This window comes from Acinonyx jubatus, chromosome B1, assembly GCF_027475565.1.
Source record: "Acinonyx jubatus isolate Ajub_Pintada_27869175 chromosome B1, VMU_Ajub_asm_v1.0, whole genome shotgun sequence".
Classification (NCBI taxonomy): Eukaryota; Metazoa; Chordata; class Mammalia; order Carnivora; family Felidae; genus Acinonyx; species Acinonyx jubatus.
In genome coordinates, this window is record NC_069382.1 from 129,302,249 (window position 1) to 129,316,704 (window position 14,456).

The 14,456-nt window shown below is 38.5% G+C and overlaps 1 protein-coding gene across 11 annotated transcripts in view; it reads left to right on the plus strand.

The window, feature by feature from the left end:
• The window catches only part of FAM13A (family with sequence similarity 13 member A), a 366,689-nt gene that overhangs the window by 239,406 nt on the left and 112,827 nt on the right, over positions 1-14,456 (plus strand). Inside the window, exon 1 of one of the 11 annotated variants that reach the window (XM_015073642.3) lies at positions 5,883-6,610. The exons of 9 other annotated variants lie outside the window; for them this stretch is intronic. In XM_015073642.3, the coding sequence (XP_014929128.2) occupies positions 6,582-6,610 (29 nt within the window). In that variant the 5' untranslated portion in view covers positions 5,883-6,581. Of the gene's footprint in view, positions 1-5,882; positions 6,611-14,456 lie in introns of those variants that run through there. One more of the 11 variants, XM_015073641.3, reaches the window with a different exon arrangement.

Below are 14,456 nucleotides of genomic sequence, written 5' to 3' on the forward strand. Positions count from 1 at the left end.
GAGAGCACGAGAGGAGGTGGGGAGAGAGAGAATGAGAATTATCTTAAGCAGGCCCATGCTCAGTACGGAGCCCAATTCGGCTCGATCCCACAACCCTGGATCATGACCTGAGCCAAAATAAGAGTTGGACACTCAGCTGACTGAGCCACCCAGGCGCCTGAGGAATTCACTGGTATTCTAACACAGATTGCCCAAGAGCAAGTTTAATCAGGATCCTGTGCAGCAATACCAGAATATCTAAATGATACATACTGTGAAAATATTGGTTTCATGACTATGAAAAACTCCTATCAGATTTAGTCATTACCATTTATGAGGACTGTGTGACTGTCTTGTGAAAGGTGTTGCTCCTTAGTCCATTTTACAAAGATTGATAAAAATATGAGGAAGAAACCTTGTTTAAGAAGCACCTTGTTACCAAATTTGTAAGAAAGAAATTAATATGTCATTTTGTCTTAGGAAATAAATCAGTCTGATTTTAAAACAATATATGAAAGCAAACTAATGTGGCCAAGAAATGTTCTTAGTTCTTTGTTTCAAATTGATGTTGAAACTGAAGCAAATGAAGCCACATCATTTTTGGAGCAATTGTTGCTCTTGATAGCACAAGGGCAAACACACATAGAACCAAGCTCTTGGAATCTGCTGAAGAAATTATGTAAGAAAATCAGAAGTCCGCAAGCCAGCTGAATTGTAGAAAAAGAAATAGACAATCCAGGAGAAACTGGATAATGTAAAATGCTTAAAAGCTTTCAGAAGTTTGATGGGGCACCTGGGTGGCTCAGTTGGTTAAGCGTCCGACTTCAGCTCAAGTCATGATCTCACAGTTCATGAGTTCGAGCCCCATGTAGGACTCTGTGCTGACAGCTCAGAGCCTGGAGCCTGCTTCGGATTCTGTGTCTCCCTCTCTGTCTGCCCCCTGACCTGCTTACACTCTGTCTCTGGCTCTCAAAAAGTGAATAAACGTTAAAAAATTAAAATTAAAAAAAAAAGCTTTCAGAAGTCTGGGATAGAATCCTACTTTTTACATCGCAGTGATTGCACAGCAATGCATAAACTCTGATTTATTTCTTTTGTCAGTTACTGGTTATCATTCTTTATTTGAACCTATATGAGGTGTCTACTTTAAGTGTTAGCCTACAATGGGAAATGTTAAAAAGTGGATGGAAATATTGCTCAACAAATTAAAATCCAATTAAAGTAGCTATGCTTCAGTTTCTGGAAGAGTGTTAGGTTTATCAGTTAATTCATTCAGCACTTATTAAGTGTCTATTCTGTGTAGTGGCTATAGCAGAAATGGAGTCCTTATCCTGCAGATCTTATATTCCAGTAGGGAAATAATATATAGGTTCAAATAATAATAAAACTGGGGCAGGGTGGGGGGTGTAAATAATATTAGAGATGCATAGGGCTGTATAAATTGAAAAGGGAAAATAAATTTATTTTAACTGGCCAAAGCCTGATGTATGCATGGAATTTTCCCAGAAGAAAATGGAATGGGAAAATATTCCAGACAGGGAACAGCATGAACACATGTTTGGGGTAGAAGAGTGTAGAGCAGATTAAAAAATAGTGTCCAGGTTTGTCTGGAGTGATTTCTTTAAGAAGTATAAGCAGATGAACTGGAGGGGTAGATTGAGGTTAATTGGTGGAGAGTCTTAGTCATTATGTTAAAGAATTGGGGTTCATCAAAAAGATGGTTTGGAGCTAATGAAGGTTTCTAGCAGAAGAGTGAGTGAGCAGATTACAATCACAGTAGGAAACTCCCTGACAGCGAAATGTATGCATTGGAGATCTTGGAGATCAGGTGAATGGAGGCAGAAGGATCATTCTCATACTGCAAATGACCAAGGTCAGCTAATTAAAGAGACAGGATAGTCAACAGCTTGAAGGAGAGGCGAGGGAGGAGGAATAAAGATGACTCACTTTTTGAATCTGATTCATAAAGAGAATAACAACATCATTAACAAGAGGGGCCAGGAGGAGGAGAAATTTGGGGATAAGATAATATGAGGCCTTGGAAGTGTTGATTAGGATAATAGTACTAATAATGATTTAGCACTTAGTGATTTGCCAGGCACTATTCTTCATGTTTTACGTATGTGATCTCATTTATTCTTCAGAGCAACTTCAGAGCTTTTTATATAGCCTGCCCAAGTTTACACTGCTCATCTGTTGTAGAGTCTGGATCCAATCCCCAGGAGCGTATTTCCAGAGCACAGCTTATTAAGTCCTAATAAAATGTCTGTACTGAATGGTGCTGGGCTAGAAAGCAAGGTGTGGAGGGGATAAGAGAGAAGGAAGGACAAATGAAATAAAAGGAGAATGGAGTAATCAAGGACATGTGGGGAATCCCCAGGAAAGATTACAGGGAACCAGAAACTTTTAGAAAACCAAAGGTGGATGTTTCTGGAAAGTTAAGAGTAGAGATTTAATAGTCCAAAGAGCATTGGTGGCCTTAAAGCAGTTTCAGAAAAGTGGTGAAGTCCCACGTCCGTTGGCATGGGGTGGGGGAGTCAGTAACTTATGCAGAAGTGGGAATAGCAGAGGTAGGTTTTGGGGAAGTCTGTCAGTGGGAGGAGGGGAAAATAGCACTGCAGCACCAGCAGGCAAGGCAGATGAGGAAAACATTTTAAGGCTAGGGGATACTTACTCAGGTTCCTATTGGAAGGGGGACAGATTTAAGATCTAGGAGAGATCAGGTTTCTTCCAGAGAAAGGAGGAAATGAAGAGATCCAAAAGGTAGATAAGAAATTGGAGTCCTGTGAATGAGACCTTTTCTGCTAGACTAGGAAGAAGTCAAATAGAGGAAGGCAAGATTGTGTGTGTGTTCGTGTGTGTGTTGTGTGTGTTGTGTATATATGGACAGCGGGGGTGCACTTAAACCCATAAGGGTAACAGGGAAGAACAAAGGTAATGACTCGCATTTGATGATCTTGGCTTCCTCAACAAATTTAGGAGGCGAGGCAGTTACTGACTGAGAGAGGTTCAGATTTGTGGCAGTGAAGATTTGTAGCAGTTTCTATGGGGATGCAGTGAAAAATCATTTAAAGATAAGTAAAAAGGTTGCCACACAGTATCGAGGTTCATGCTGAGGTTAAATAGCATGAATTTTTAGTGTCACTAGTTGCCAGGGTTATGTGACTTTCTTTTGCAATGTTTTAGCAGTCTGGCAGTAGAAAACCCAGCTGGCAGGATTTAGAGAGGGTGAAGAAGCGGAGGATGCTAGTGAGCCCATTTTAGAAATAACTAAATGCTGAGGAGAGCCAGGAATGTGCCTTTTTTTTAAAGCTGCATGCCAGTTGGTTTGGGTGCAGGTTACACTCTACAGACAGAACAGTTGTTGCTGAAGAGAAGGCTAAGGAAGAGAGGGAGGAGTGGGGGAGGCAGAAGCGTGGGGGGTAAGTGATGAACAGTAGGGCTAAGTGTGGAGCAGATGCAGTCAGGATATCAGTGTTTGGGGAGTTAGAACTGGCAGAGTCCAGGGAATGAGACTCCTGCTGCCCAACCTGAGGAACTGATACAAGGATGTTAGGAATAGAAATAGCAAAGGTATTTAAGTGATCAAGGACTTTGGCAGTGGGTGTGGTAGAGAGAAAGAGCTGCAGTCCAGGTATAAATTCATCAATGATCATCAAGTAATGCCCAGAAAATAGACCGAGAGCCCAAAAGAGGAGGAATTGTTATAAATAATAGAAACTTGAAAAGGCATGTAATTGTGGAGTTCTCATGTTTGGTAATTTTTAAAAATAACCACTGATGTCTCACTAGTAATATGGCATGTTAGAGGAATACTGATATGAAGACTTAATTTATAAGGAAACATAGGTGGAATCATAGGTTAAAATATGAATGCCCCTGTTCTTTTTTTTTAAATATGAAATTTATTGTCAAATTGGTTTCCATACAACACCCAGTGCTCATCCCAACAGCTGCCCTCCTCAATGCCCAATGCCCCTGTTCTTCAATGTTTTATCTCTAGTATATATTAAATGCAAATTGTAGTTTGAGTTACAGCTTATGTTTATGATGCTAGGTCCTTTATTATCGAACTCCTTTTAGCCATATAGTATTGATGTGTTCATAAAATTGAGAAAAGACAAAATATTACTTCATTTGAACTTCAACTACAGTTGGCCCTTGAACAATATAAGAGTTAGGGATGCCAATCCCTGTGCAGTCAAAACACCATGCGCAACTTTTGACTCCACAAAAACTTAACTACTAATGACCTACTGTTGACTGGAAGCCTTATCGATGATGTAAACAGTCGACTCACATATATTTTGTATATTATGTATATTACACACTGTATCCTCACAATCAGGTGAGCTAGAGAAAAGAAAATGTTATTAAAATTAGTAGGAAGAGAAAATACATTTACAGCACCCTACTATATTTAACCCTGCACAGTTCAAACCTGTGTTGTTCAAGGGTCCACTGTGTTTCTAAACCTATCTGTATCTTACAAAATATTTAAAAACTCCTATAGTATAGAGTAACCACTATGACATAGCAGAATTCCAGAGCAGACCTAAGAAGCTCTGAGTCCAGTTTCTGTTCTGCTACTGACTTCCTGTGTAAATCTGAACAAATTACTTAATTTTCTAGTACCTGGTTTACTCAACAATCAAATAGATATTACGGTATGTAATAGTGATTTTCTAACTCACGTGGTTTATTGAAGTGTTAAGATGTAAAGACATTTTGAAAAATAAACTTAAGCAAAAATACAGAACTAAGTTGTTATTATAGAATCAAATTAGAATTTCCAAATCTGATATTAAAAAAGAATATACTGACAATTGCAATTAAAGTAAATTCTGGACTTAAGTCAACTTTCACTGTTTTAAAGGCTGATTTTAGTCATTGATATTTTACCTTAATATCTGAACACAAGTTTCAGGATGACTAATCCATTTTCATAAATATGGTAGAGGATTAATCAGACAATGAAATGCTTTTATTAGCAGGTATAGTAAAGGAAAGGACACATAATAAGACTTTGTGTTCTAAGTTCAGAATTATGAGTGGTCTGTGAAAAAAAATAGGAAAAACTACAGAGGAGGAAGATACCTATTTGGACCTTTAAGACCCCACTGTTTCTCAACACCATGGACTCTGTCCCTCTGCCCTTTCTTCTTCTAAAAACGATGCCCTGAGCTTTCTTATAACTCCTTGTAAGCTCTCGTGATATGAAAGAAATCTTTAAAAAAAAACTTTTTAGTGTTTATTTGAGAGAAAGAGAGCAGGGGAAGGGCAGAGAGAGAGGGAGACACAGAATCCGAAGCAGGCTCCAGGCTCCAAACCATCATCACAGAGCCCAATGTGGGGCTCGAACCCACAAAACTCTGAGATCATGACCTGAGCTGAAGTCGGATGCTTAACTGACTGAGCCACCCAGGCCCCCTGAAAGAAATCTTTTAAAAATGTACTTCTCTTGTTCCTGCAGTGTATGAAATCTATGGATTAATAATTACGTTCCCCAGAACAACACTTTAGTATTCCATACTGAAGCAGAAATTGCAAGGGAAGACTGGATAATTAACAGGCAGCAGACCTTATGGAAAATTGATTTGGTGTTAGTTGTAAAAAAAAAAAAATAGCTAGATAGATAAAGAGATCTCTAGATAAATACATAAATAAGCAACCAGTCAAAACATACTGTTGATGTTCTTAGAGGAAAATGATTATACAAATAAACACATTCAATTTTATACAGATAAAATGAAGAGATAATAAGTTGAAATAACTTCTGTGGGAGTAGACCCTTTGATCCCCTGAGAAGTTGAACAGTCTTAGGACATGTATTCTCCCCAGAAGTGTGAGCTACGTGCCTTGGGTGATGTCACCAGTGACTGGTAACCACCGCAGTGTAAACAAACAGCAGGAAATAAATGTGGGTAGGGCAAGGGTCTAGAAGCATGCCTTCCTCCTAGAAGAATCATGCCTTCCAATGCCAGTGATTTGTTTGGATTTTTTTTTTTAAGGAAGAGACAGGATGGAGCTTAGCTCTTGCCTTCTGTCACAGAAACCCTTAGTTTCATAGGGCAGTGTCTTCCCTTGACAAATGGATTTCCTCCTTGGCAGTCTCCGTAACACTGAAGTAAGGGGGACTCTTTGCTCTTGCTGTAGTTATTGGTTGCTCTCCCCAGACTGACAAGCTCCTCTGTGGATTTGCTAAGAGGAAAGTTTCGAGTTACCAGAATTAGGCAAGCCCACTGAGAAGCAGGAGGAGGGAGGAGCAGCAGGAGCAAAAGAAGCAGCGCCTTTAAGCACTACAACAGCTGCTCCTCTGATTGGCTGGATGGTTCAGCTGCGTCCCTGGAACAAAAGGTCAAAGTGGACTGCAGTGTAAATGTAGAGAGGCGGCCGATAAAATAGCATTGCTTGAAGAAGTTTGGAGGCTGGGAGCAGCAGCACACTGGCTAACTGCAGAGCAAGTCGCTTCTCCAGCTGTGAGGTGCAGCCTCACCCCCAAGCCCAGGTTAGCCACTGTGAGAAGACGTTTCCTGTATAGGCAGACCCAATTGGCGTGGAAGAGACAGTTGTGAGGGTCCCTGGCAAATTTATATACAAGAATGGCCTGTGAAATCATGCCTCTCCAAAGGTAGTGTTCTTTCCTGTTTGTTTTGTTTTATTCTCTTCTGTATTTTCTGAGTGGTACGAAACCATGTAACTTTGCCAATACTTGGCATCTTTTAGTCGTGTGCTGCAAACGTGTGGAGCCTGTCGTACATGATGTCCTTCCCTGACACCAGAAGAATTTGAATATTATACTGCTGCTTTTACTGACATTTATGCCCAATTTCTTATCTTTCTCACTTGATTGTTGTGTCCAATTATTTCCTTCCTTGAAAGAGAATAAATGTAAGAAAATATCTTTGACATCTGAAGGAAAACAGAAACTAAAGAATGTATTGAACAGGTTTATAATACAACTGAGTCAGCTTCTTAGCAATGTTGGGAAGCTGTGGCAAGCTCTCAGCTCATTTTAAAGGATGGTGATACACTAAAGACCTTTTAAAAATGCATGTTAGGATCTCTCCTGGAGTCCAGATCTAAGCAAGGGTTTTCTGTCAATAAGTACATTGTAATACATGGACATAAATGTTAAGGAAGAATTTCCCCATAAATAATTCTAGATAGATTTATTTATATATATATAACACTTTTCTAAGAACTGCTATGTAAGAATGACTGAGCACACAGCTCTATTTTGTTCGTTAATGATTGTAGTATGGATTGCAGAGGGTGGGGTGGGGGAATTATACCAAAGCAAAGAAAGGTGAATTTAAACAAAGAGGCTTGTTAAAAAGAACACTGCTGGTGAATGAATAAGTGAATAATGTATTCTAAAATGTTAAAACTGGAAGTCACGTCTGTGATGACTGGAATTCAGTCCTTCAGTTTCACAGTAGGAAAACTGAGGCACAGAGGAAGTCTCAAAGTAGCCCAAAGTCACGTTTTATGATTTTTAAATTTACTTTTTCCAACCATATGATTATATTTCAACTTTACATGCATTATCATGATTCCATGTAAATGCTTCCTTTAAGAAAATTCTAAAGGGTTTTATTAGTGAAAATGATCTCAAATATCAAATAGTAAATAGTTTATAAGACTGAAAATATCTGGGAAAAAGTGAATTTCAATTTTAAAAACCATGCCACCAATATTTTACTGAATGTCCATGTTTTAACAATGAAAATCAGGTTTACAAAAATTCGGTGTTTATTTTCAGGGTGTTCCCTGCAGATGTACACTGTGACATAGACCAGTGTGGTTGTTTTTCTTTCACTGTAATGACGAGCACACTGAAATGGGAACTTGATGGGGGTGTCCCAAGAATTCCTTTTCTAAAAATTAATAACCCAAGGGAGCAGAAAGTGGTTTATGGATAGGTCTGAAATTTTTCTATATTGACCCAGTGGAAAGGGCCACATGCTTAAAGCTTGCAACAGACTAAATCTAATGTACACTTTTTGGAGTCTTGATATGCTTCCCAACTTCAAAGTTGGGGACTTGTTTTTCTTATAATGACATCAATCTTAAAGGTCTTAAGCAGTCATATTCTAGATAAGAATTTTGGCTATTACTGAACTCTGTAATAAGCTGCTTGATGATATAATAACTGTTAAGAAAATATTGCTGAGGGAGTTAATGAAAGCTAAAATAGAATTAGCATGATTTCCTCCAGAATTATTTTGCATTATTAGTCCATATTAGTAAGCCTATGTAAGAGGAATAATTTGAGTTTGCATTCAGGAATGCTGATTGGTGTATTCATTGCTCCCTGGCTCTGAGAATTTAATTTGATTGATTACCCTGCAGTCTTCACTTCCAGCCCATGCCTGCCTTTGATTATAAACCTCCTGAAGGCAAGGAGCAGGTTTGTGTAGTTCTCTTCATTAAGGATCTCATGTGAATTTAAGCATGTATGCAGAAAACTTTCCTGTTCCTATGCATGATTGCTTCTTCTAAATCCAGTTCAGTACCTTAGGCTAAGGATTCCTGTGAGCCTCTGATTGACTGTTGCCAACCGACCCCACTGTTAACGCTGCCTGAAGCAGGAAGGTTGCAGAGCCTTGTGGTATGCGTGCTGACTGATGGCATGAATGCTTTGCTCAGTTCTGTTTAAGAGCAGTAAGGGGCTAGAACTGAATTAAAAGTAGATGAGTAAAAGAATAGCTCGAGATACCAGTTAAAAAAATTTGTGTTTCCTATTTGTATTGAGCAGAGTGGCCAATGATTCTCATACTTCAGATGCATGAGAATTACGTGAGGAACTAAGTTTTTAAAACAGCTTATTCCTGCTGCCCTCTTTCCCTAGAGTTACTGAATCTGAATCTGGGTGTGACAGGGAAAGTAAATACATTTTGGCAAGCTTCCTGAAAGCAAATCTGACACAAATGGTCCAAACACTAAGAGAAACACACATCTAAACTCTAGTTAATGATTATAGCTTGTGTAAAGCCATTGACAGCAGGTATACACACACACACACACACACACACACACACACATATGTATATGTATATATATGAATCTAACACTTTACTACTCAACGTCCCCAAATAACATCTTTAATATCATGACCTTACGTGAAGTATTTTTTTTTCATAATCGATGCTTTCAATTACTAGGTGTTAGTGTTATCTGTTAAAGCATACTTACAATGTTGTTGAATATACTAAACACTTGGTACTACCAGCGATACTAAAGTAATCAAGACACAAGCTCTGCTTCAAAGAGGCCACATGCTAGTGAAGATGCAGTCACAGTACCAGACAATTACAATACATGTGATGAGTTCAGTAATAGACAGTGTGATTAGCATAATAATAGAGATGTGCCTACATGGATAACATTACTTTGTTTTATTTAACCTCATATAAGCATATGATCTTATTAGAGGGTGTGTTTTTACCCTAATGTCTCCTTAGCTTACAATTTCCATGAGTGACTTTTTAGCCTTTCTTAGCATGTTGTGAAAGTATGTAGAAGATAAATTTGTTACTGCTAATCTGTAACTGAGATGAGAATAATAGATGAGGTTGAAAGCTAAGAATGAAATAAATACTTTGGTTCCCTTGAATGTATTTTGCTATCTGTTTATTAATGTAATTTATAGACCTTCAAAGATGGAGTTGACTGTTTAGAAGAACTCATGACCTTTAGAAAAAAACTGCAGAGGTTAAATGTTTAAAATATGACCCTCTATAAAGTGAAGGACTCAGTTCTTACAATTCACTTCAAATGGCTCAAAGATGGGATCTTACTACATATCTATTGAGTCATTAAGACTGTCTCCATTATTTTTGAAGATACTAAAATATCTATATGTACTTCTTATACTGAATGATAAAACTCAGTACACTCTATAGCACTGTATAGATATTCTTGCCATTTGACAAAGTTCCCCAAAAGAAGTAAAATCATATCCGAGGTAAGTTGGGAAACCATATTAAGTTAAGAAATGAAATAAGTTTTCTTGAGGTGCCACACTGGCTCAGTTGGTACAGCATATGACTCTTGATCTTGAGCCTTGCATAGAGTTTTGTTTTCTCAGGTGACTAAATTTACCTTCTGTCACTAATGAGATAGTATGTTTTATCAGATTCCAGGCTTTACTTATACCTCAGGCTCTTTGTATGATTTATATCCTATTGGACTTTTTTCCTTACATATTGTGGATCTTTAGGTAGGATCTCTATTTTATGTATAGAAAGATTTTGACAGGCTAAGAAACAAATCTTAACCCTGAGTCTTATATCTATGAAAAAACTCTCAACTTTCACCACAGTATTTTGATTTGCTCGATTAACTTTCCAATAACCACTAAGTCAGTTTATATCCTCAAAGAATGATGATGGAAGATGAAGTCAGGAACTGATGATTAATCTAAACTAATGTACCTGCTTTCATGTGTTAGCATCCTCTTGTTTCCCTGGTTTATTTACCAAAGTGGGAAACTGAGATTAAGAAAGTTTACATGATTCTCTTGTTCATTACTCCGTCTCTCAGATTATGGTATTCATTGTCTGTTACTGATTACTTTTTTTATGATGGTGAAATACCTTGCAATTCCAAATTGCAATGGCCTTTTTAAGAATTTGCATGGCCCCAGGGTTCATTAACAGGTTAGTAGTGGCCCAGCATGGGAAAATTTCACTGAAACTTCTTATCAGCAGAATTCATCTGGTCTGACCAAGCATTGATAGTTAGAATAACCTTTTGCAAACAAGAAAATATGGGTAATATGGGGATGATGCAGGAGTTAACCAGAAAACACACCAGCTAATGGTAGTCCTGCTTGTGCGTCTTGTGTGTAATGTTAGAGAGCCCTCTACTGCTTGTGGTGGTGACACCACCAGTTACCTTATCTGTAAGCCAATATTCTTTCTAGCTTGTTGATACTTGGATAGCACTCTGTGCTTGTCCCCTAATCCCTCCATAGACACAGTCTAAGAGGGAGTTAAAAGATGCCTCACTTCAAACCCAAGTTAACCCTTATGGGTTTGTGTATCTAAACTTAGATTTCATCACTGATCTAGTCTATACTTGGTAGTAACAAGAAGTCACTGAGAATAATTAAGACCTCTGTGAGTTCTCTCATTGGATGGTTACAGTGTCTCTGAGTCTAAATATTTGCTAATTACTCCAAATTAAGAGGATATTATGAACTAAGATGGGGATGTTTTAAAATTTTACAGAGATCACCCTGTCTAAACCATGGAAGAATTAGAGGTGTTGAGTAGTCAGTGCAAAGCAGTGGGGAAAGCAGCAGAAAGGTAGTAAACTTGCTATCAAATAAACATGTGCAGAGACTGACAGCTAGCTAGCCATGTGAATTTGATCAGGTCATCTTCCTCATCTATAAAATGGGATGATAATGATTCATATACTTACGTATGGGGGCAATTTTAGGGTTAAAGAATATGATAGTTCTTCCTAAATGACAAAACTACTCAGACATGAAGAGTAGTAGTATATTGCTTTTCTCTTGTTTTTTTTTTTTTTTATTCTTCAGTACCTTTCAATTTTTTGAATGCAAGACTTCTTAACACAGGTAAGGTGAGGCTCTAGCATTGCATTCCATTTCATTGGATGACTATTGGAAAGTGGCTTAAAGAATGGTTTGCAGGAAGTGTCATTACAAATACTCTGGAATCAAATCTGAAACTCTCAAAACCTTCTGCCCTGTTTTTTCCTATGACCCTTATATATTTATGTGATGATCAGAATGAATTGCCAAGAAATAGTTTGTACTGTATAAAACCTCTTAAAAGGACTATTTATTCTTTAAGAAGAACTGGCAATAACTTTTTTTAATTTTTTTTCCAACGTTTATTTATTTTTGGGACAGAGAGAGACAGAGCATGAACGGGGGAGGGGCAGAGAGAGAGGGAGACACAGAATCGGAAACAGGCTCCAGGCTCTGAGCCATCAGCCCAGAGCCTGACGCGGGGCTCAAACTCACGGACCGCGAGATCGTGACCTGGCTGAAGTCGGATGCTTAACCGACTGCGCCACCTAGGTGCCCCGGAAATAACTTTTTTTAAAAAGCTTTATTGAGATATAATTCACATAACCATGTAATTCACCTATATAAAGTATATAATTCAATGATTTTTTAGTACATTCACAAGATTGTACAACCATCACTACAAGCAATTTTAGAATATCTTCATCACCCAAAAGAAACCCTGTACATTTCAGCTGTCAGTCCCCATTGTGAGCTAAATGTGTTCCCCCAAAATTCACATGTTGAAGCTCTAATCCCCAGTGTGATGATATTTGGAGATGGGACCCTTTGAGAGGTAATTAGGTTTGGATGAGGCCATGGAGGTGGTGCTCCCATGATAGGATTGGTGTCCTTATAAGGAGATAAGGGGTCTAGAGTGCTCACTCTTCCCCAACCCCCACCCCCACCATCGGTGGATATAGTAAGAAGGTGGCAGCCAGCAAGCCAGGGAGAGCTCTCACCAGAACCTGATCTTGATAGCATCCTGATCTTAGACTTCCAATCACTGGAACTGTGAGAAGTAAATGTTTCTATTGTTTAAGCCATCCAATCTATGGTATCTTGTTAGAACAGCCCAAACTGACTAAAACAACCCTCAATATCCCTATAATCCCCCATCCCAACTCTAGGCAACCACTAATCTACTTTCTGTCTCTAAACATTTGCCTCTTCTGGACACTACATTATAACACTTGGGCAGGTTGTCACAGAGCCACATGTGGAAACTAATTTTAATTCTCGCATAAGAATGGCATGTTAATGGGAAATAGTGGGGAGATGAATGGTAAAAAAAAAAAAAAAAAAAAAAAACCACACACAAAGTATTAGGAAGCCCAACAAGTTGACTTTTAAAATTAAGATACCTAGGTAAAGAAATAAAAATACTGGGCAGTGGGGGAGAGGAGAGACACACGATACATTTGATAAAACCTTTAAGGTTGTGGTCAGGAAATCATGTATCTTCTCATCAACTGTAAGAATAAAAATCAATAAAAGCAAAGAACTGAACTGCTTTACTCAGATTATATTGAAGGGAATAAAAACGGCCAGAAAAAGTTAAGGGCTTAGAAAGAGCTTAGTATGATACATGAGTATTTTGCTGTCAGCAAAATGATCATGGAAAGAACTATAACTTAACTGTCTAGATTAAAATAGCCCCTGAAATCAAGATTAGGAACTGACAGCCAGCCAGAGTGGACCACTGATACACCGTGTAGTATTTTTATAAATGACTCCTTCACTTTCAGTTCCTTGACTTAGCAAAAACTCCAACGCCTGCCTGTCCCGGGTGCCCCTGCCTAGATGCACCTGCCGCGTCTGGAGAGCTGCACTTGCTCCATGCTGCCTCCTTCCTTTGCACACTCTCTTCCCTTGTGGAAGAATTCTCCTGTTTGTGACCTTTCTCCTAATAATGCCTACATGACCCTAATCTAACAGACTGCATAGTGCTTGAGCGTAACGTCTGGTGCCCTGGCTTCCACAGACGTGGACTTTAATCTCAGCCCTGCCTGGCTCTGTGGCCTCCAGCTGGTGAATTACCCTCTTGAAGACTTGTTTTTCTGATCTGAAAAAAATCCAGTTAGTGATACCTCTCTCCAAGTGTGTCTTTGAGGACCAAATGAGAAAATGGATGTGAAGCTCTTAGCCCAAAGCCTTGACTTATTGAGGTAAAGCCCTCAATACATGGTAGCCATGTATCTTTTCTTCCTAATCATTATCAACTGTCAGGTTTCTGTTTCTCCCTGGTCTATAAATTCTGTGAGGATTTGGACCATATCCTATTAGCCTATGTATCTGCAGCATCTATCATAGGCTCTGACGCATAATAGCCACTCAGAACATGCTGAACGAGCTCTTGCATGTAGTTATGGAAGATCACAAAGCTGAAGGGAAGGTAGACTTCAAGCCTTCATACATTGGCCGGTTCCTCATCATCCTAAAAACCAATGTAAGAATCATGATAGAGTAGAAACAAGTCAGTGACTTCGTTTACTGTGTAAAACCCTCCTCTGGCAGAGGAAGGAAGATGACAGGATAATTTGCATTGCTTTCTGCATCTTTTTGTCTCCCTCAAGAAACCCACATTCAGACTCAACAGTTTGGGAAGTTAAGATCTTTTAAATAAAAACTATATCAACAAACCATCAATAATGTTATAATGGTAATTATTTTTAAAAGTTAGTAAAAATTATTTGCTATTTCCTCCCTCTGTTCTGCAGGTATCCTCATATTCTTTTACTTTGTTGAACTAAAGATCAGAAAATATTTTAACTTACTTATTAACATTCTAAAAGTATTTTCTCATCAACTCATATCAACTCCCCCGTAAAGTTACTGTTTTAACATTCTCAATTATTGCCTCCCCAAGGCAATCCATGATAAACCTCACTTTTCTGAACAAGGCTCTCAGAGACAAGTGAAAGCTTCC